At 38.7% G+C, this 23666-nt stretch overlaps 1 protein-coding gene across 2 annotated transcripts; it reads left to right on the forward strand.

The window, feature by feature from the left end:
* Positions 1 to 387: 387 nt before the first annotated feature.
* ppp1r16a (protein phosphatase 1, regulatory subunit 16A) lies at positions 388 to 20513 on the forward strand. Of its 2 annotated transcripts, XM_037756594.1 has the most exons (12): positions 388 to 677; positions 7450 to 7534; positions 12117 to 13260; positions 13873 to 13943; positions 15836 to 15981; positions 16376 to 16479; positions 16745 to 16869; positions 17502 to 17627; positions 17715 to 17790; positions 18025 to 18154; positions 18257 to 18419; positions 18546 to 20513. In XM_037756594.1, the coding sequence occupies exons 3-12, from the start codon at positions 13014 to 13016 to the stop codon at positions 19071 to 19073; spliced, it is 1716 nt and encodes a 571-aa protein (XP_037612522.1). In that variant the 5' UTR covers positions 388 to 677; positions 7450 to 7534; positions 12117 to 13013; the 3' UTR covers positions 19074 to 20513. The 2 variants fall into 2 exon arrangements, with proteins under 2 accessions (XP_037612522.1, XP_037612523.1); XM_037756595.1 differs by lacking the exon at positions 7450 to 7534.
* Positions 20514 to 23666: the final 3153 nt, after the last annotated feature.

The following is a 23666-nucleotide window of genomic DNA, read 5'->3' on the forward strand; positions in this document are numbered from 1 at the left end:
TGAGTTGAGTACATTGTCGAGTGAGACTGTAATAACCAAGAGGGTAAACACACCCTGGCAGTTAATTGTGGAAAGACTGACGTACGTTCCAGTTTGTCAAACCAGATATACAGTGTCATATCTGACATTATAACTCTATGGCAAACACATACTTATGGCCGCAAACACACCCTTTACATACGGTGTGTGTGCATGTCACACGTACTTGTTTTTTTCTCTTTGCTCAAGTGTACTTAACTGTTAAAAATAGGATATAGGTCGGTGTTGTAACACAATTCCTAATAATACAACTACTTTCAGTTAAATATTATATATAGCACTTTTTTTTTTATTTTTATGTCACTCCTCCTCACATTCTCCCATTTCATTCCTTCCTTCTACTGCTACAGATAATATTATGTAAGCATGGATCCCCCTTGCATATTATATATATATATCATTAAACAACATGAGTCCAGGCTGCAGACCTGCAGCACCCTCAGCTTGGAGCCTCTGTCGCCCTCTGGTGGAGTGACTCCTGCAGGGAGGAGAGGGCGCAGGTCCGGTTGTTATGGTGAAGCATTTCCCCTGAGGGCTGTCTGGAGCTGGATCAGGAGCAGGATCAGGAGCAGGAGCTGGAGCTGGGGACAGCAGCTGATTCAGTTTCAGACCTGCACAGGAGCTACTGCAGCTGACAGGTGAGATGTCGCCACGTTGTTTTCTACTATTTGTACGTCGATATTGTGCACCAGCTGCTCGCTTCAACACTGTGTCAGTCAGACTACATTGTCGTTGCAGTAACATTAACGACATTGTCGTGTATCTGGGAGGTGAGCTAACCTGAGAGGCTACAGGTAGCATGACACAACATCACAGGTAGCCTTTAGACTTCACCGCAGCTCAACAGGTGTTCTCACTATATTTTTTAACAAAGCTGTTATAGGATAAACTCGCAGGTGTTAACTTTATCTGCTACCTGGACGCCATGAATGAAGCCAGGTAGCTTAAATGAGCTGTTTACGTTGGCCACCTGTTGAGCCTGTCTGTCTGTGGACCGCTAGGTAGGTGAACGTTAGCTAATCTGCTGCACCACAGTTATAATCCTGCACCCACACAGCAACACAGTGTGAGACAAGAGCTAAACGCTTTTTATGGACATTTACAGCGACTGTACCACACTGTTAAAGTAAATAGTTTTCGCTTAAAGTCACTAATTAATATGTATAATTAATATAATATATATATATATATTATATATATATATATTATATTATATTAATATATATAATAATAATTATTATTATTTTACAATATATATATAATATATGTAATTAATATATATAATATATATAGTAATAATAATATAATATAATATAATATATATATATATATTATATACAATATATAATATATATATTATATTATATTAATATATATAATAATAATTATTATTATTTTACAATATATATATAATATATGTAATTAATATATATAATATATATAGTAATAATAATATAATATAATATATATATATTATATATACAATATATAATATATATATTATATTATATTAATATATATAATAATAATTATTATTATTTTACAATATATATATATAATATATGTAATTAATATATATAATATATATAGTAATAATAATATAATATATATATATATTATATACATATATTATATTATATTAATATATATAATAATAATTATTATTATTTTACAATATATATATAATATATGTAATTAATATATATAATATATATATAGTAATAATAATATAATATAATATATATATATATATTTAATATATAATTTATATATATGTAATATATATAACAATATATTATATATATAATTAATATATTATATATATATAATAATAATAATATAATATATAATTTATATATATATATATATATAATTTGTATATATATAAAGATAAATATAACAGCTTCCTGACAGGGCAACAAGTGCAAAGTCTTATTATTATCAGGTACATAGGCGGACATAATGGTATAAACTGCAGCTGCATAGTTCAATGCCATCCAGACAGTTTCTATAGACCTGTTGTTATATTGGTTTATATTGTAAGGTGGTTGGACAATATGATATAAAACAGTAGCATGCAGTTCACATATTAAGCAGCTTTTCTAGCATTGCATTACATTGTACAGCCCATCATGTTCTTGTGCCAACTCACATTATTGTTTTTTGTGGAGCTGGAACAATTATTTGATTAATCAAGTATAGAGCTGCAACAATTAATCAATTAGTGGTCAACTAGCCTATTAAATTAATCGCCAACTATTTTGATAATCAGTTTGAGTAATTAAAAAGAAAGAAGTAAAAATTCTCTGATTTCAGCTTCTTAAATGTGAATATTTTCTGTTTTTTTTTTTGTCTTCTTGGGCTTTGAGAAACAACATTTTTCAGCTTTAAAGTAGTCCTTTGACAGACAATTGTCATTTATCCAGCAACAATACCAGCCATTCTCTGGTTATGTGAGGATTTGCTGCTTTTCTTTGTCATATATGACAGTAAACTCAATATCTTTTTATTGTCAATTAATTGACTGATCAAGAAAATAATTAGAAGATTAATCAATAATGAAAATGTCAATTAGTCACCACTTTAAGCTTCTATGGAGATATGTTGTTTCAAGGAACAACTAATTATAATCATTTATATTTGTTGCGGTGCTTCTTTTCCCTGTGATGACCACTGACTGCAGGATATACTGTAATTCACTGACTATAAAACTGACTTGTTAATATAAATAAACTCAAAATCATCTATTCTTATCAAGCCAGCCTTGCCGGTCTTGCTCACAAGTATTTCCACGTGTGGTCAAAGTACTTCTTCAACAGCATTTCCTTGGTATGTATGGTCAAATATTTGCAGGTTTCACAATATAGACCAAGATTAGCTTGTAGGCCCCTTGATACACAGCAGCGTGACAGCACACACACGCACAGTCTGTCATGGTTTTAAAGATCTAAAAGGAAATCATAAGAACGTTTCAACACAGTACTTGCAGGTATACTTTAGTGGACTGTAACATGGGATCACGGATCGCGATAAAAAACACTCACAATAAGTTGATCGGTGTGAATTTTATTGGGGATAATCGTGAATATCCTCACGAGTGACTTGAAAAAGCTCGCTATCATGGTAGAGAAGTGCATAAAATAGAGCCTGATTGAAATAATACAGGAATTATCATGTAAGAAAGAACAGACTCACACAATTTTATGACATTTTAAGAGCATATTTTGATCATTATCAGGATATTATCATGAATATTTTGGCCTGGATAATCGTGACATGTAATTTTCATATCGTCCCAAGGCTAACTGTAAACCTCTTTGATTGTGCGCTGAGTTTAGATCAAAGGTGTGCATCCTCCATTGCGGCAACAATCGGTTATCTCAACTGAACAAGCACTTTATTAGATACTGTAAAAGGACAAAGACCTGAACCCAGTGTGTAACTTGAGTTAATCATTATAAAAAGATTTCTTTATCATCCTAGAACTGTATAGTTATAAGATAATAACAACAAGTCAAATGACCCAAGCAGCTCTTTAAAGGTCATACTGTATTTGCTAAGGTTTGGCTCTCTGTTAACATTCCTTCTCATGTGCGGAAACTCCCCCTTGTCTTTTCTTACTGAGGTATTTCTTCACCATCACGTGTAATGTGAGAGATTCTGCAGGCAGATGTCATATACGTCATCTCATCCTGTGGGCACCTTAAAGATTATTTATCCCTATTTTTCTCTCCACCTCTGTGCCTGCATGACACAACCCTACTTCCTGCTTAGGAGGAGTTAAAGTAGGCTAGTCTGTCTGTCTCCTCCCCATCCTTCCTCCTCCTCCTCATGCTCTCGTCTATCGCCTTCACATTATTTCCTCCACATCCTCTTGCCCTCTCATTCCGTATCCTGTGCTCCAGAAAAAGCAGTGACTCTTTGTCTATGCATGTCCAAAACTCCTATATATCTCCATCATTCATGCACACACTTTTTTTTCCCCATGGCCCCTTGCTCTCTCCCTGCTATGGCTGCTCTGCAGCATTACTGAGATTGCTGAGTGATTACATGAAGCTGCTCACACCATTACACATGACAGGACTTAATGTGCCCACCCCTTCTCAAGTAGATCCCCCTCCCACTCTCTTTGGCAGTCATTCACATTCTGGCCTTCCCACGAGGGCTGCAACCAAAGACTGTATATAAGAAGTGGACATAGTCACCGTGAAGTCACTCTTTGGTTTGTGGACTGCTGTTTTGAAGCCTCAAGTTTGGCATTTTGGCTGTCGCTGTCTTGGTTAAGTACAACCGAACGCTGAATAAGACATTTTTAAGCGACCAAAGGGTTATAATTAACTTTGATGAACTGAAAACTCACTGTGAAAGGGTTAAAGTTGTAAGACGAAAACACGGACAACTCCCAGACCAGACAACGCCGGGGTAGCAACCTGTCAATCACAAGGTAGCCACGCCCTAAAGCATACCCTGCTTTATGGTCTATTTGACTCTAAATGGAACCATAATTTAGTAAATGAACATCATGCTGTATTGAAGAAGACTTGAAACTAACGATTGAGAACATAAACTCATGTTTACAATGTTTACTGAGGTAATAAATCAAGTGAGAAGTAGGCTCATTTTCTCATAGACTTCTATACAATCAGACTTCTTTTTGCAACTAGAGGAGTCGCCCCCTGCTGGCTATTAGAGAGAATGCAAGTTTAAGGCACTTCCTCATTAGCTTTCAAACCCGAGAGTTGCCCACTGGCTGCCACTGATGTGCAGATTATTCTTTTGATTAATTGATTAACAGTTTGGTATATAAAATGTCAGAAAATAGTAAAAAAACACCCGTAGTTTCCAAGAGCTCACGGTGTTGTCTTCAGATGGTTTGTCCCACTAACAGCTAATCAAGTCACAGACAAACCATTTCAGCTCTACTTCCTTTATAAGTTAATTTTCAGTTGTACAGCAACAGATAAAAAACAACCTTTCTGAATATTAGGCAGGCAGTTCAGGTCACTTGGCATTGGTTCAGAAAGCAGGAGGGACCGTTCCCGAATCATCAAGCTGCATTGACTCAGCATTGTTTATTTCAATCAACAGGAAGGTCCCGCAGGTCACATCAAACAGCACAACAGCTGAGCCATGTCATTCCATGATGGCTAGCCATGAATGAACCACACAGCGCCGTTTGTTTGCCCATTTCCAGTGTAGTCAGATTTAAGGCTGAGCAGGGGTTTTTAGCTGCGTGTTCTTGTAAATTCAGTCACAAGCTTTTACACTTCGGTACCGCCCACTTGATGAATATATGACCTTCATGTTGTGTGTGTTTATACTGGTCTATTCATTCCAGCTGTTGAATGAAAGTGTATGTTCCTCAGCAGCTGTAGACAGCCCTTCCTGTTTGGTCATCAGGTGGAAAATGTCGACAAATGTCAGATTGATGCTGCAGGGAGATTTTTTCCAAACACACTAAATGTTTAGTTGTGTTCCTCAGTGTGCGAGTGCTGTGCTGCCGTGCCAGAGTTTGTACAATATCCGTGATCTCACCTCGTCTTTTCCCGTCTGTCTGGGCTCTGCCTGACTCAGAGAATCACAAGGCTCTTACACAGTTTAGCCACCAACAAATTCCCCATTCTGCATTTGTGCAGGGGCTTAATTTATAAGGGACAAAAGTGAGACTAATGGAATGCTAGCTTAGGTTGCTGCATCCACTGATAGCAGACCACAAACTCTCAATCGACCTACAGACTGTTGATAAGAGCTAAATTTGCAAGACACAGACAGATGAATGAGGTAAGATCACAACATTATTACAACATATTTTTCCATTTACTATTGTATTAATTGAATTACTTTCACCCAAAGTAGTTTATCTTTATGTATGGGTATATAAATATGATGTGGTAGGTCAGGATGTTTTGTTGCTCTTGTTGGTGTAGAAATAGCCATGTTGGCCTCATGTATGATGGATTTCTTCCTGTTTGTTTGTTGAAGATTTGTAGGGCTGCAACTAAGGATTACTTTCATTGTTGATTAATCTGTCGATTATTTTCTCGATTAATCGATTAGTTCTTTCGTCTATAAAATGTCAGAAAATGGTCAAAAATGTTGATCAGTGTTTCCCAAAGCCCAAGATGACGTCCTCAAATGTCTTGTTTTGTCTACAACTCAAAGATATTCAGTTAACTGTCATAGGAGGAGTAAAGAAACCAGAAAATATTCACATTTATGAAGCTGGAATTGGAGAATTTTTACTTTTTTTCTTAGAAAATTACTCAAATCGATTAATTATTGATTACCAATTATCAAAATAGTTGATGATTAATGTAATAGTTGATGATTAATGTAATAGTTGACAAATAATCGATTAATTGATTAATGGTTGCAGCTCTAATCTTTATGTATGGGTATATAAATACATGTGGTAGATCAGTTACTTTGTTAATAATACATTTGGATGTATTATTGCTCTTATTGGTGTAGAAATAGCCATTTCGGCCTCATCTGTGATGGATTTCTCCTCGATTGATTATTGAATATCTCCAACAAAGTTCCAGATTTAGAAAACTCTTGCTTATTTATTCGGAGCAAATGACTTTAAAACCTGATGTTGGAAATATAGTTTTGAATCACTGCGCTGACATTGTGTTGTCTACCTTTGACCACGACCAAGCTAAATGTACCCAGAGATGCCAGTAGCTGTTTATGGTTCACTCTTGCTAGTTTGCTGCTGGTAAGTGAGGAACAGTAGGCTGATTAGTGCCAGACAGCAGGCTGAGACTGACTGAGCTGCTCGTCTGTCAGACCAAGACAGCAAACTCATGCTGAGAGGATCTTGAAGCTTTCTTTTTCTGTTTCACCACACCCTGGCTTTTACTTTGTTTAATTTCGGTCCAAATGATGGCCCTCAACTCCAACTCCTCGAGGCTACTTTCAGACTTGTCTCCACTTTGAGGCTCTGAAGCATATACTGAACTGAAAGGTTATAGTTAAGAGAGAGTGAACTTTAAAATAAGAACACATGGCACGTTTGATATAAACACTTGTGTTAAGTATTGGTTTATACAGACAGAGGCCAGAGAGCAGAGACAAAGGAGGAGTGGCGACTGACGTACAGTTGCCTGTTTTTTCCATTTTAATACATTTATTTAATATATTGGTTCTCGACTATGGAAACATAAAATATGTAAAACAAAATAGCAAATTTCCCCTTATCATTTACCTCTTTTCCATTCTCTTAGGCTCAGTTGTTGTGTAGGATTTGTTTGACAGGGAAAAGTCTGGGTTGCATCCCGTCACTTCTGAATCAGTGTGGAAGCAATGAAAGTGTTGGGGTCATATAGAGATAGCAGTAGAGTCCTGTTTCAGGCATATCAAGGGGAAAAATATTGGTATAGTAATATATCTTACTCTCTACTACAGCGTGTGGAAGCAGAGCTGGTGTTCTTCCATGACGATGGTGATGGCTGGATTGTAGGATTGGGTGGACCTGACAGTTTAACAACTAGTAAGTGTGTTTATTGGAACCTGTGTTCTTGCTGGGACGGGACATGTCTGCCATAATTGTGTACCTGGACTAGCCAGTAAACATTGTACTGTCTGATCCTCTGCCTCTGCTCCATTCCCCCGATACCCTGCACTGATTGGCTTTGGCTGAGATTTGACTTGTTTGGCTCGCTCTGCCATGTCAGTCTCCTAATCAGGAGACATTGGCCTGAGCCCTGAGTGTGTGCGTGTGTGTGTGTGTTTTTGCATGTAAATGTATCATGAGTGAGAGAACGAGAATATCTGTGTGACTGTGTCAAAGTTGGTCTATGAGTAAGCATTTTGTCGACTAATCGATTAGTTGATTTAATCAGCAGAGTTGTAAAACTGAGTTTTCTCCACAAAGAATCACACAAAAGCACAACTTTAAATCTTGTGTTTAGCAGAGATGTGCTCATTAGTTTCTTGGAAATAAGTCATTCAGCATGAAAAAGCATAAAAAACCTGATTTAATTGGCTAAAGAAATCTTATTTGACTAAGACCAAAACGACTGATTAGTTGACTAATCGAGTAAGAGGGGACAGCCCTGCTCATTACAGCTATTTTTGCTTTTTAAATCTCATGTTATGAAATGAGTAAGCCTAATTAGTACTGCCACTTACCTAACCAATGACCCTTCAAATGACTTTATAGACCCACATTCTGCAAAGCCGATCGCTCGTCTAATGTACCAGCATATCAACAGGTGTAATCTACCTTAGCTTGCTGACACAGCCTTTACGAGGTCTATTGTGGTCCATTAAGGAACAATAAAAGCTTCTATGGCTTTTAAAGGCAGATGCTTGAGTTCTTGATGTGATTTTTGTCAGTAAATCTAGACTAAGATTGTTTGAGAGATGATATTTGGACCAAAGCTTGGTCAAATTGACAAACAGAAAAGGTCTTGTTGCTGTCCTTTAGAATATCCTGATGCTTTCCACACAGGCCAGAAATGAGTTTATATGTAAATAACTTCTCACCAACCGAAGCTTCATTTTTTTTTCCTGTTTTGAAGGAACACTAACACGTCTCTCTGATCCAACATTACACAGAAGTAGTAGCATTGTAATTAACATCCTAAAAACTATGTAATCACTTCACAGATTTTAAAGTAAGTTGGATTTCTGTTTGTCTTTGCAACACATGATCCTTACAGCTAAGTACAGTGTGCAGTCAGGTGGGGCAGCATGCTCTGGGTCAGGGCGGGAACGCAGTAAACCGGTTTTAATTGTCATGATCACATGATCTGTGATAGGCGCTAACAGAAAAATAGATGGAGACAATGGGACACACACTAGTCGTCCGCTCAGTATGTGGCCAACACTGTAGTCTGCAAGCTGCTTTGTACATTGATGTGAGTTTGGAGTGAGTTTATTTTAGATTTACAACACAGAAATCTCATTCACTTCTAACAAAACATTACAGATTTCCAATAAAGGCACCCTTAATTGTCACAATGCTAGGTAATAAGGTAATATTAAAAATCCAAATCAGGTACACTCTGTCAGTGCAAAGCCATCAAACAAGGGGTCTGTATGCTTTAAATTCCTGCCACTGAGATGTGCACTGTCATCAAATTGAAGCTCAAAGAACATTTAACACTGCTTGTTTGTTATAGCCTATTCATTTGAAATGTTTACTGGACTCCTGTCAAACAATATGATATAATATAAACATTGGAAGAGTCTTGTTCGCAAAAATGTTATCCTTTTATTGAAGCTTCTGATTTGCACAAAACAACAAAAGCGCAGAGCAACAGATAGATTAGGTGGCAGTATTGTAACATGCAGACGGCCCAATCTGTGTTTTTGTTGTTTATGTCTGGGTCTGTTTGGAGGCCATTTTTTCACCACTGCATTTGACATGAACTTTAATAAAAAAAAATTGTCTGAGTCATAGTCAGATTCAGCCTTATGAGAATTTATTCTTTCAAAATTGAGTTTCATTTGTGAGCCACACAATACTAACGTTTAATCCTGGGATCTTTATTCTGCTGATCTTTCAGATTGTGTCTAGCATTATCCCACTAATACATTAGTTAAGTTCCTGCAGGGATTTTCCCTATTTCTCCAATCCTTTCTCCCTTTAAAGCTCCTTAAAATGCCACAAAACATGCTCCCTTTTCATTTGTTAACCGTGGTTGTAAACACTGACCAAAAATAGGTTCGCTTACTACATATAGGCCTAGTCTATAATTGTTCCTTACGGGTTTCTTTCTTTCCTGTTGACCTTTTAACAAGAACATGGACTTTGGACACCATGTTTTTTTTTTCCTGTAGGAGGAAGACATGGTAAGTCAACTCATGGATCATTAGCATTATAAATGAACCCAACATTCATCATCCAGGTCTCGATCCTGGGCATTCCAACAAGTCCATGTTCATGCGTGTATTGTTTGAATGAATGATCCGCGTAGTGGCCTGTAGTCTACGGGGGAGAGTTAAGCTTATTGCCTCAAACTAAGGAAATCCTGACATTGTAGCTTGTGACAAAGGGTGAGAGGTTAAGTATCCTAAAAATAGTAGGAACGCATAGTAAAGGAACAAATGACAAAATATGTCTGTCCTCAAGGCAAGAACTGTTAAGATTTTAGTAGGGTAGGAAATTGGCCCAATGGAAACTGTGACCGGTAGGTCTCTCTCTATATACTGTATATACTGTATGTTAATGTACAGATATAGCTCTATATTCTAGACGTGACATGTTTTAGTACTACTTTTTAATAAGTCACCATTTACCAAGGAGTTATACTTTGTAACTACTGACTTTATTTGTGGTTTATAACTCCTGTACTAAAGATTTATATATCAGTTATAATAAGCCACCAATAAGAAGAGGTTTCGGGGTTGCTGGATTGCGAAAAAATAACCTTCCTTGGTGTTTATACTCCACTTGATTTATCTTTTTAGATAGTTATACACTCTATTAACCACACACCTTCTGGAAAAACCTGCAGAGTATCTGGACTAAAATCAATTTATTAACAACTTCTTAACATTTATTACTTTAGCTTACTTGAAAGTCCACAAATATTTATGAATAGATTTATAGATGGTATTATTACCAAACAGAAAGGAACATTTTCATAACCAGGCAACCCAAAAGTGTCTTCTTAATCATCTGTAAGCCATTAGTAAACAATTTATTAACCATAGCAAAGTCATTAGTTACAATTTTTAACTCTTTTTTTTTTTAATAATGTCTGTTTTATTAAAAAGTGGTACCTACCAATTGTATTGATCTGCTGCCCTGTTTGCATCACCACTAGTTAGGGCTGCAACTAAATGATTATTTTCATTATTGATTAATCTGACGATTATTTTCTAGATTAATCGATTAATCATTTGGTCTATAAAATGTCAGTAACAAATGTCATCCCATTTTCTCAGAGTCCAAGATGATGTCTTTAAATGTTTTGTCAGTCCAAAAAAAACAGGAGAAATGCAGGAAATAACCATATTTTAGAGGCTGAAAACTGCATTTTCTGCCATTATTCCATGAAAAATGACTTTAAAGATTCATGAATTATCAAAATAGTTGCCAATTATTTTTCTGATGATCGATTAGTCGATTAGTTGAATAATCATTGCAGCTCCACCACCAGTCCAACCAATCAACCCACCAACCAAATTAGAGTAGATGAAAAGTTGAACTGATTCTTATGGATGAAGGTTGGTGTAGGTGTGTCTAAAAACCTTGAAATAAATACAGTAAGTTCCATGTGATGACTTTATTTAGCAGGCTAGACTAGGTCTGCATTCATTTAAATTCATCTGTTTATCCAAACAAATCTAAAATGAAAGCATAAAAGTCAACTAATGGCTTTATTTGTTGAGAAAGAATCTATGGAAAAGTCATTAAATGTAATTTCCTAAAAAAAACTTTAAACTTTCACCTCATTTGGAGATAAACCAAAGAGGAACCCTGTAACTGCCGCCTCGTTATGATGAATTATCCTGCATATGTTTGCCGTGCAATCATCTGATTTATGGAGCGCTGTGGTTTACCCACCTCCCACCCTCTCAGGTAGTTGGCTGCTTGCTATAGTGGCTCTGTGGCCCAGGACTAGTGTCTTGTCAGTCACTCTCTCTATCTCACTGAGTGCCTCTAGTTGACCTTCCTCTCAGCGCTCACAGGCCCAGGCCTAAATAATAAATGAGTAGCCTGGAAAGAGCCGAGTGTGTGAGAGCCATGTAACTCACCTGGGAAGTTAACGAAAGGTAATGAGAGCGAGGTTGCCAGGGTTAGTACTTGCACTGAAACGTGTCACATACCAGCTATTTAACCGCTTCTCCACTGCATCCTTCTATCAGACTTGCGCTGCGTGTGTATGCCAGTGGCAGCAAAGTGTGTGTCGGGCGGTAGGGTGTGTCAATCATTAATGAAAAGCGTCCCACCGTCTCAGGTTTCCTTCGGGAGAGGAGTGGGAGAGGAGGGAGTAGGTGGAAGGAGCTCAGGGGTTAAAGATAACCGGGTTAGGAGAGCAGCGTGGGTACATTATACTGTAACACAGCACTCACATTTTCTCTCCCTGTCTTTTTCTCTCCTCTTTCTTTGCCCACAGTTGCAGAAAGAAGACAATGTCGTTGAGGGACGAATCATTGAAACCTTCGTTTCCAGCTCTCTTCTTCTGAAGACCTGCCAAAAAGTGCACCAACAACAACAACAACAAAAACAACTTTGGAATAGTCTCCACTCACCACCATGGGATACTTGAATCCTGTCACTGCATTAACTAAAGTAGGCCTTGTGTGAATACTGGGGATGCCCTTTTTATTATCGTTGCTTAAACTCCCCGGTTCTTCCTACCTTGTGAATTTGTGATATTCTCACTATGGATTCTCAAAGACTTGCCCCTCTGTTGGATCCAAGTCTTGGACACCACTTTGGATTAGAAGCTCAGATGGAGTGTCCAACCTGAAGAAAAGTTTGACTTGAAAGCTTGACGTTTCTTAGCCCTATCTTTTCTCTCTCTGACACTCTTTTCCCACAGTGATTGGCTAAATTGCCAACAGTTGATATGGATGGAAGGACTGACAGTTGGTTACAATCCACAGCTTGGATGACAACGTTTTGGACATCTTTCTTTATCCTTTTTTCCATGGCACGATAAGTTATCATCTGAAAGATGGGAAAGAGACATTGCAACAATTCTACGTGTTGCTTACATCTGACATCATGGAGATATCCGTCACCTGATTGCACAACATAAGTTGTTTTGTTTCATCACACTTTGGATATTTTTGCTGCTTGCTTGAATTATTGTTTCATATATTTACAGATAAACTGCAGTATCTGTTTGTGCTCTCCAACAGGCCCTAACGTAGGCCTGTTTGGCCTTACAGAAGGGCCTCTTTAAGGGAGGCTATATGATAATTTTTGAAACCTGAAACTTTTATATTTCATATCTGTTTGGGCTAAGAGAAACAAACAGGACATTAGTTCATAGGGTTGTGGTGGCATGGCAGCGGAGCACGGCGAGCTGCTGGCTGAGATGGCCACGGTCGGGCGTCTGAGTGCCACCGAACGCCTGAAGCACGCCCAGAAGCGGCGCGCTCAGCAGCTGAAGGGATGGGCGCAGATGGAGAAGGATATAGCACGAGGGTCGAGGGCCAAGGCAGATAAGAAGAAGGCGCGCACCACCAAAGTTACTTTCCCCAAGTCCATCACCCTGCTGGATGCTGCTGCTCGCAATGACCTGGAAGAGGGTTGGTAGAAAACACACACTCACAGAGAAAACTCATTTAGAGAGCCTTAAATGTTACGGACTGTGGAGCTTTAACACTTCTCTTTATTAAATTAGAAGTAAATCGGTCAAGGGAACTCAAGACGGGATGACAAGTGATTTAATTCGATACTAGACTAATCCACATCCTCATCCTATAACCTGTGAAAGCAGCCCCACTCTAAAAGTCAGGGGATACAATGACCTCCACATTTGGCTTCTTTGTGTTTAGTTGCTGTTGGCCTTTCCTGACATAAAGCACTTATCAGCCGGTGGCATGGTGCTCCGTAAAATGCGATTCAAAGGAAGCGATTGATGCATAATTCATAGTGGATACGTCACATTTTAATTGTATTAGGAAAGGCGTTTTGTTTTCGGTGGCGTTATTGTCAGCTGCAGGATCAAGGCTAATTATAGTGGAAAATCTTTTAAGTTAATTGTTAACACACACAGACACCCGCACACTGTATGGGTATCGTTTCTTATATCTATTTAGGGCAGACGGGTATGTGCCAAGTGTTATAATGTTTATGTGGAAAGGACTCTGCCCAGGTGGTTAGTCATAATGCTGCATGTGTGTGTGTGCTTCTTCTAGTGAGGGAGCTGCTTAACAATGGTGTCAGCCCAGATCTGGTCAACGAGGATGGACTGACAGCCCTACATCAGGTACACACACACACACACACACACACACCTAGTTGTGTCACCAGTGCAGTGACAAGGACATGATCCCTCACTGGCCTCCCACCTACGAACACTGCCAATTGTGTTTACTGGAATGCACAACTAAACCAGTGATATGGTGACAAGGGAAATATAGCCCTGTGCCCCTTATTTCTCTACAGAGAGGCGAAGTCCCTCCTCTTCCGGTGGACCCTATGGGACCATATTTCGGAGCAAATATAAACGGTAGTCAACGGTGAGAGACAAATCATTTTTTGATCCCGTTTGAATTGCGGCATGAATTACACATATAATGTTTGTCAATTTAAAAGAAAATTTTGCAAGTCAAGAATGTTTCGTCTCGTTCCACGCACAAATTAAACGTTATCTTACCTGATGTGTTTTATCCAGCGACTCCTGTTTTTTTTTTATCAGCCGGGAAGTGAAAGAACGAGTGAGACCCGTTTCTCGTGTGAGTAGATCCCAGTACGAAACACACAGGCATCGTAGCTTCAGCGAGACTTACGTGACTTAAGGGTGTGTAGTCTTTCTAATTACGTATTTTCACAGTCTTTACAACAAACTGTGACTTTCTTGACTTGCAAAATCCATCTATCCATTTTCTTCCGCTTACCTGGGGCCGGGTTGTGGGGGCAGCAGGGCTAAGCAAGGAATTCCACACGTCCCTCCCCCCAGCACCGTTTTCCAGCTCTTCCTGGGGGATCCCGAGGCGTTCGAGATATATAATCTCTCCAGCGTCTTCTGTGCCTACCCCGGGGCCTCTTACCAGTTGGACGTGCAAACGGAGGCGTCCAGGACTTGCAAAATTAGCTTTTAAATTGACAAACATCATGTATGATTCATGGCGCAATTCAAACGAGATCAAAAAAATATATTATCATTCATTTTTTTTCCCGAAAGAAGGACCCATGGTGGTCTACCGGAGGGGGCGGGGCTTTGCCTCTCTGTATTCATCTAGCACCTTACTCTCAGCGCACCAGGAAAACTACAACATCACACATACTGTACATACACCAATGCCAGCATTTAGGCCGTTTAAGTTCCTGGCTGTTAAACATACACAGGTAGCCACTCCCGTCAGCAGCTTACACAAGCACAGCCTTGCAGTAGATGGGATGAGGTTACCTACACACGTTTACATCAACGCTGTGTGACCTTAACGAGGCAGGTCACCTTTTGAGCAGCGTGTGTGTGTGTTTATATTGTGTGCGGTCGCAGCTCTTAGCTCACCGAGTACTGTTTGCCTTTATTTTGTCTGACCCGTAACTTATCTTAAGTCAGTTTACATGAACACACTGTTTCATTCCCACCATTTTAGCTTGAGGGCCGGCGTTTTGAAGAGCGAGGGCAACTTGCTTACATTCCTTTCCTGAACAGTTAAAGTCGGATTTAGAAGAAACCATCTTAAGATTCCTGTGTGTGTGTGTGTGTGTGTGTGTGTGTGTGTGTGTAACTTGTCGGGACCTTGAAATCTTTACAATTCAGATGGGCACTTTCTCTCCCTTTCTGTCTTGCTCTCTGTGTCGTTTATTTCTCTTTATAAGTGAACACATACACATGCTGCTATAAATTCATGAGAGGGGTATTTGTGAGCACAGAGAACTCTTTATAAAAGCAGTTGACTCTGCTCTTCGCCTTGGAAAACTTGGTGTTTACTCAGCAGAGGGCTGGGCCACGCATGCAAATTTGTTCTATTACTCCAGCTCAGTGTATTAGCTGCCATAAATAATTATGCATAGATTTATCCATTTTTCGTAATGCTTATTAACCTATAATATATTTTTTCTATGCCTGTTTTGTGCTCTGTCTGTACATCCGTTTGCATTCATGTGTATACATTTTCCTACATATCTACATCTGCCCTCTCCTCTCAGTGCTGCATTGATGACTTTGTGGAGATAGTGCAGTGCCTGCTGGACGCTGGTGCCTGTGTGAATGCTTGTGACAGTGAGCTGTGGACACCGCTGCATGCTGCTGCCACCTGTGGACACACTGGATTGGTGCAGCTCCTGATTCAGTCGTGAGTTTTCCCATTTATTCAGCCCCACATTTATGCATCCTTTATACCATAGAAGGTTTTCCCTGTGGTCATAACAGTCAAAAATTAAAGTGTAGAAATTAATGAGCTGATATATTGTGGAGTTTTGTCTCAACTGTATTAAGATAAATGGTGCTTTATCCTTACATTCAAGCAGAATGAATATTGTTTTCTTAGAACAAAGTATAAACAGACTCAGAGCCTTCTTGACGAGAGACTAATTTACATAAACAATGCAAATATGGCTGCAGCTTGACTCTCAAAACACTTTGCAAGTGTATGAATATTCCTGAGTGGCTGAGTACATCAGGGTGTGGCACTGTAATCCAATTCTCTTTGCATATGTGGGCTTGTGTTTGTGTATGCATGCTTCTAGTGGGGCTGACCTGCTGGCTGTCAATGCGGATGGCAACATGCCCTATGACCTCTGTGAGGATGAGGCCACTCTTGAGCTGCTGGAGATGGTTATGGCTGAACAGGGTCAGTAAGATGAGTCATATCTAACCTGTTGAATTGTCAGAAATTGTTGTAGTTTCTTTTAATTAATAGCAATTATTTGAAAGTTGTGTAGTCTTCCTCTTAAAAAAAATGCATGAAGGCAAAATGTCACATTTGAAATCAGGTGGAACACACTAATGACCAGTCCCAAACCAAAAGTCAAACAAATGTCTAATGACAGCTGTACGCTCAGGCTGTTAGTGTGCTAACATGTTTTGTCCCTATGTGTGTGTGTTTGTGTTTGTAGGGATAACTCAGGACCGTATAGATGAATGTCGAGGGGCTAAAGAGGCAGCCATGCTGGCTGACATTCGGGTTCTGGTCCAGAGCGGAGCAGACTTGAACGCACAGGACGCCAATGGAACAACACTGGTGAGATAGAGGGACATGCACTGTATACATTAAAGAAATTATAAATTAGGATGTGGCAGGCCAAGGATTTTAACCACATCTGTGATCCCAGGGTACATTCATACATTTTTGAATAACCAACCAAAATCATAAAGCTCTGCTAAGAAAATAAAGGCTGGACAAAGTCGGAAATTTTTAAATCAATGATTGGTTGGAACCTTGTATTTTGGTTAATTTTTCATTCAATAACTAAGAACAGGGAAATAACAAACTAAGCTGTATTTTTAGCTTCTCAGAAGTCTGAAATTTTGCCCCTTACACTTTATAAATCAGTATCGAAACAAGATAGTGTTATTAGTTAGCAGCAAAGTGCTAGTTGGAATTTCTTAAACATCTTACTTAAAATATCTCCAAAGAAGGTCCAAACCAGGAGTATAAATGACTTTTAAATTTGCAGTGTAGTATAAAATGCAACAATATCTGTTCTATTAAAGACTTCGATCCGGTTTTCCAGCTTTTTCTTAATGCATTTGGACATTGTATTTTACATGAGGTGTTTTTTCTGCCTGATGGAAACTAGACTTTTAGTTAAACCCTAAAATTTGGAAGTGCCTCCCGCTGGACAACACTTAAATGATCAATGTCTCTCCCAGCTCCATATAGCGTCTGCTAACGGCTACGTGTCCGTGGGCGAACTGTTGCTAGAGCACAGAGCTGAGGTGGAGGTGAAGGACTCTGATGGCTGGACGCCGCTACACGCCGCCTCCTGCTGGGGACAAGTAAGTGCTGCATATAAACCAAAAGAAAAGAACCTTCCACTTCTGTTAAATGGCCCATTAATACGGTTGTTTATATTTGTTCCATAGATCCAAATGGTGGAACTGTTGGTGGCCCATGGAGCCAGTTTAAACACCAAGTCTGTCCTGGAGGAGACGCCTCTTGGTAAGACCAGAAAGCCTTTTTGGTCCTGTATTGCCTCATAGCAAAATGACATTACCTTTCACCTTTAATGATGTAATGATAATCCCCTTCCTCAGGTGTAATAGTAGCCTCTGTTAAAATAGGAGCTAATTACCCTGACCTATTTTTTAAATGTCTCCCAATTATAGCTTTCTTGTTAGCACGTTTCCTTTCACAGTTCCCAGTGTCTAACCTTTGCTGCTACTGCCTTTTCAGACGTGTGTATGGATGAAGAGGTCAGAGCCAAACTGATGGACCTGAAGCACAAACATGATGCCATCATGAAGAGCCAGGACCGGCAGAAGGGCACGCTGCAAAGACGAGCCTCTAGCACTGGCAGCAGAGGGTGAGAGGGGACGTTAGGCCCAAGAGCTCAAGGGAAAAACGTACACATAAAGTTGGAGCAGTTTAGCGTTACTGTTCCCCTGTCTCTTGTTTGTCTATACAGTAAGGTGGTACGTCGTGTCAGTGTGAACGAGCGCTCCAGTCTGTACCGACGGGAGCACCACAAAGAGGCCATGGTGTGGCAGGAGCGCGGCCGACAGCCGGAGCCACAGGACGACGATGAGGACAGACAAACGGACAATGAGCTGCACCAGCATGCCACCATGGTGAGCGAGCTCAGTGTTGTGGAAGAAAAATGTATCTCGTTACGACTGTTTTTTTTTTGTCACATTTTGAAAGAGTTGAAGCTGATTAAACTATTGCGTGTTCTTTAATGTTGTGTTGTGTTTCAGGCTGCTGGTGGTGGAGCCACATCACGTTTAGAGGAACTGGAGGCTTCAGACAGGATCATTGTGTCCAGTCTAGGTAACGGAGGGACCTCTGTTTCTCTGGCATCCTCTGTGCCTGGAGAGCTGCGGAGCGGTGGAGGTCTCATGGATCGCAGCGCCTCGTACCAGCTCAGCCCTGCATCTGGAGCTGGGTCTACAGAGGGAGAGGGGGCAGACAGTATGACTCGGGAGAAATCACACCACACCCTGGCTGACCTAAAACGCCAGCGGGCAGCTGCCAAGCTCAATAAGTACCCAGCGCCTCCCCCACCACTGCCCCCTCCTTTAGAAGAGGAGCCTTCTGTTGCAGTGGCTGAAGTGACGCCCACCCAGGCCCAGCCAGAGCTCCAAGTGACCCCCAGTGCAGAGGAGGTAGCCTCCCCGAGCCAGGTGTACTTCACCCCAGCCAGCGGAGACCCTCCACTGCTGAAACTCAGAGCGCCTGAGGAGGACCAGTCTAATAATAAGGAGCCTTGCTGTGGACTCATGTAGACAGCCAGACACGCACAAAGACACACACATACTGCCTACCGAGTAGAGAAGCATTTTACACTCCAAAGTGGCAAAAATCAAAACAGACATGCTTGAAATGAGTCATTGAAGACTGTAAGTTAAGGCCACATGCCAATGAGGGTTTGATCTACACTGCATTTCAGTGAACCAAGGTGCAGTCTTTGTGCTTATTTCCCATTTGCTTATTATTATTATTTTTTTTTTTATCAATACGATACACACCTTACACTAAAGGTTCCAGCATTCCCTGTTTCTCCGTTATTTAGCAATCGCAAAATCTGCTGGATGTCATCTAGTGACTCACAGTGGAACTACAGATTCCAGTTTTGCAATCACAAGCAAATATTTACTTTCCTGTCTTTGTTCATTACTTTATTTATCTCTTACTACACGACTCAACTACTGTAGATTGACATTTCAGTGAAAAGCCTTAGAATCATGTTAAAGTTGAAGCCGAATGAAATTAATTAGCAGTTAAAGGTGATTTGTTTTAAATTGAGAATGAGGTTAAAGTTCTGTTTTCTTTACTGAGTGCTATGAAGGGCACGTGATCTGCATTTGCATACATTTACATTATAAGCCAGAGGTTATTTATGGTTTAGAGATTGCTCGGTCATGATAGTTTCAGTATACAGCATAGCTACTCTGAATTTATATTTACACAAAGATGAAAACAAGAACTGTTACCTTGCTTGATTTTTTTTTTTCTTGGACTGAAAATGTTTTTTTTTGTTACTTTTCCAGTGCACAGAAGAGCCTACAATTCAACATTTGTAATGCTGCAATTTGTAACTTAAGTATTTGTGAGATCATCTACATATATTTAAATCAATGGATAATTTACTATCATTATTATCACTTCCAGATTTCTATTTTTTTTCTGTCAGTATTTCTATTTTTCTACCCTCTGAATGGAATCACATTATTTATTATATCTGATATTGAATATGGCTGATGGTGTACAGTTAAATCTTTAAAGGATAAAAGTGTGAAGGCAAGATATTTATCAAAGAGATTATATATAGTTTTTTTTTGTCAAACCAAGTAAATTTGTCATACGATTATTTGTCAAAGGTTGGTGCCTTCTTTAGGTGGCAGGTTTGATGTAGGTTTGCAATGCTTGCACAAAGTCCCACGTGTAAATTTGGTGAGCAGTGGGATAAAATGATCTATTGTCATCCAACTTGATGTGCTGTCGGTGCACTCTAATTTCTGTAATGCAATTCAGATTTGTTAGTGATTTTTACTGAGCCCTGTTTAGAAAAACCAAACATAAAAAAAACATTAAGTTTCACACATGATTTTTGTATTTTTCTTTCATGCAAGTGGATTTATTTAATGGATCTGGACATTATAACTGTTTACATCTCTGGGTATTGCTGAAAGGGTGGGAATCAGATAAACTTCTTTGTAAGGAAAGTTTTTTTTTACTTTTTATACATTATGTTGGAAGCCAGTTTAGGGTCAACTAGTGGCATCATGTTTAGAGAAGGAGACAAGACACCTGGACCTGGATGTCTCCCTCTTGTGGTGAGCAGCATTTTACACACTTATCTTCCTCTTACATCATGTGGTCACTCACTTTCAGCACATCTTGAATGTCACAGTCTGTTCTGATCCACCTGCCAGGGCAGCACATGATACACGTAGTAAACACTTCCGTACACACATACTTTATTAAAGTATTACATGTAGATACTTCTGTTTCAAGTTATTATAACATAACAAGTTGCAGCCTTTGAAAACTCCTTTGAAATGCACTCATCAGAATTCCAGCTTTATCCTTATCAACAAACTTTAACATTGTCCAGGACATGATGTATGCGGCCTTGGTAACAGCTGTGCCTAGGGGTGTTTTAAAAATGGAATCAGCTTGTGTTCAGACATGTTTAGACTGTGAGCCAAGGTTACCGAGCAACTAAGAGAGAGCTGTTTTAAAGTACTTTCTATTATACTATGTTAATCTGTCTTTTAAAATTAGGTATAAGCGAACAGACTGTCGTGTGATGCTGCCAAAATATGCACTGCTTAACACACGAAGGTCACATGCTTGTATGTGAACTGTTTTAGTTCGGGATATCAAATATCCTTCCCAAGCCCTTTCCAAGACATCCGGGGAGTTTCTCTTTCTCACACGATGTCCTTCTCACACGCACACCGCTAATTATGTAGCTCTTTCTCTTGCCCAAACAAAAAACATGCTAAGTAAGATTTCTGCATAAGAGCGTCTACTTTCTTTGAAACTTTGCCTTCTTGTCCCTCTGCTTTCTTGCCCTGTGTTTTTCCTGAGGCAAAGGAATCCACTTTGCTGTTCCCTTATTGCTGATCTCTGACTGCCCTACACCTTCATTCCAAAACTGTTTATCAGTCGTATCTTGTTTCAAAGTCTGCCTGGGTGTGAGCTAACAGTTAAGTCTATTTTTGGCTACTTAATTATATTAATAACAAAGCAAAATGAAGAAAATTCGCATTAACCTTTGCAATCCAAGGGACTTTCTCATAAATCTCCTTGTTCTTAATGCAGGGCACATGATGGATTAAAGGACCCCTGACATAACGCTGCCCCATGATTCCTTGCAAACCAAGGCAACACACCCAAACAGTGTTGTAAGTTACACACTCTTATGTCACAGCGCTCTAAATGTAAAGCTCCTCAGTGTTCATGTTTGCCATTTATAGGTTTGTTTACCATGTTGTGTTTTTGGCTGCCTCCAAGTGGCAAAAGAATGATATGGGTGTTTAAGTTTTGAATGAAGCAGTGTTTTTATATTGTTGTATTGGTACTTTTATAATAGCTACTGATGTACTTCTCAATACTTCAATACACGACTGCAAAACACTTGAATGACAGCTCATAATGAATTACCTATTCCACCTATTTTGCAGTGACAACTGGCTCTCCTTATCTTAAAATTACCTGGACCATTTCGCCAAATTGGTGCCTTTTCCATCCCCCAGGATATTACATGCATAAATATGTATGAAAAGTATGTATAATACATAACATTATCAAGCAAAATGTCCTGCAATTTGTCCTATAATTGCAATTTGAAGATACATCATATATAACCTTAATAAAAACTACCTAGAACACTGAAAAATATGATTTTATCCTGTCCCCAAGCTCTAACACTACACTTCACCATGAAATATAATGATTAGAATCCTTTAAAAATCTCATTTTTTTTGTATTATTTTGTAAGTCTATTTCCAATTTTGACACAACGAAAATTCAGAATATATTAGTTAAAATATTTTTTTTTATTATTTTCATGTCTTCAGGTTTTCACTCAGTCCTGTTATCCTAAACAAATCCCACACAAGTCACATGATCAACTGGAAGTAGCATCATTTGAGTCACCTGAAGGCCATGGGAAGACCAAAAGCAAGTTCTCTCACTCCCATTTTCTGTATTTTTGATCATATTGTAAGTATGACTGAGAATGTCAATCTCAACGTACAGTCCTGTTACCTAAATGATTTCTTAGATGTTGTTATGTTTGTTGTTTTGAAGAGTTTTATCAAACCACGTGGAGGTGCTATGTGTTCTCATGCTATTAGCATTGATGCCATGTGGCTATATTTCATTTTTTTTTTTTTTATTGAACAAATTCAAATTTACAAACAACATGGCTCGTAGATCATTGCATTAGAGTAAAATGACAAGGTGCATTCAGAACAAGAACAGATAAAATATGTAAAATTATACATGAAAATAATAATAAATTAAATTAAGGGCTATAGGGCTGTACCTGTCATTCATATTCTTCTATTATACTAAGAAGCTTCAATGCATTTTTTGTTTTTCATGACTTTAAGGGCTTTTATGTAAGAAATAATATACATACAATATATATATTTCATATAGGCCTACTTGGATTTGTGCAAATAAAATTTTCCAAGAATGAGAATGTTATTCACCAGAAAGCCATCTTTGTTGTTGTTGTCCATGACAAGTCCATAAACAGTCCTTTTGAGAGAAGTTTCCCAGATGAGAAACTTTTGGGAAAAGCCAGTCATGTATATCATAAAGCCATAAAGCTCCAGAATACATAACAATGAAAAAATAAATGATCAGTAGTTTCAGTATCATCACAAAATACACAGTTATTGGTTTCAATTCCAAATCGTTGTCGCAACAAATCACTGGATGGATACACCCTGTTTAATATTTTTAAATGGATTTCTTTTGCTCTGGGAGTTATGGGGAAATGTGGCTATATTCCATGTGTTTGCTGATACTGTGCTAAAAACCCTGTTACTTTATGAACCATCTACCATTTAGAAAAACTAACCTGAGATTGACCATTGCACATTTTGAATAGTTAAACATTTGTGTTATAAGAGACAGTGCTGAAAAATGAAATTTTATTTTGAAAATTTGCAACTTGCAAATGGCACCATCTGCCATTTAGAAAAACTGTAAAAAAAAAAAAAAATAAATAAATAGCTTGAGATTGGCCATTGCACATTTTGAAAAGTTAAACATTTGTGTTATTAGATACAGTCTTGAAAAATGAAGTTTAATTTTTAAAAGTTACAACATGCAAATGGCACAGATTTGGTTGAATG

Source organism: Sebastes umbrosus, chromosome 21, assembly GCF_015220745.1.
Source record: "Sebastes umbrosus isolate fSebUmb1 chromosome 21, fSebUmb1.pri, whole genome shotgun sequence".
NCBI lineage: Eukaryota > Metazoa > Chordata > Actinopteri > Perciformes > Sebastidae > Sebastes > Sebastes umbrosus.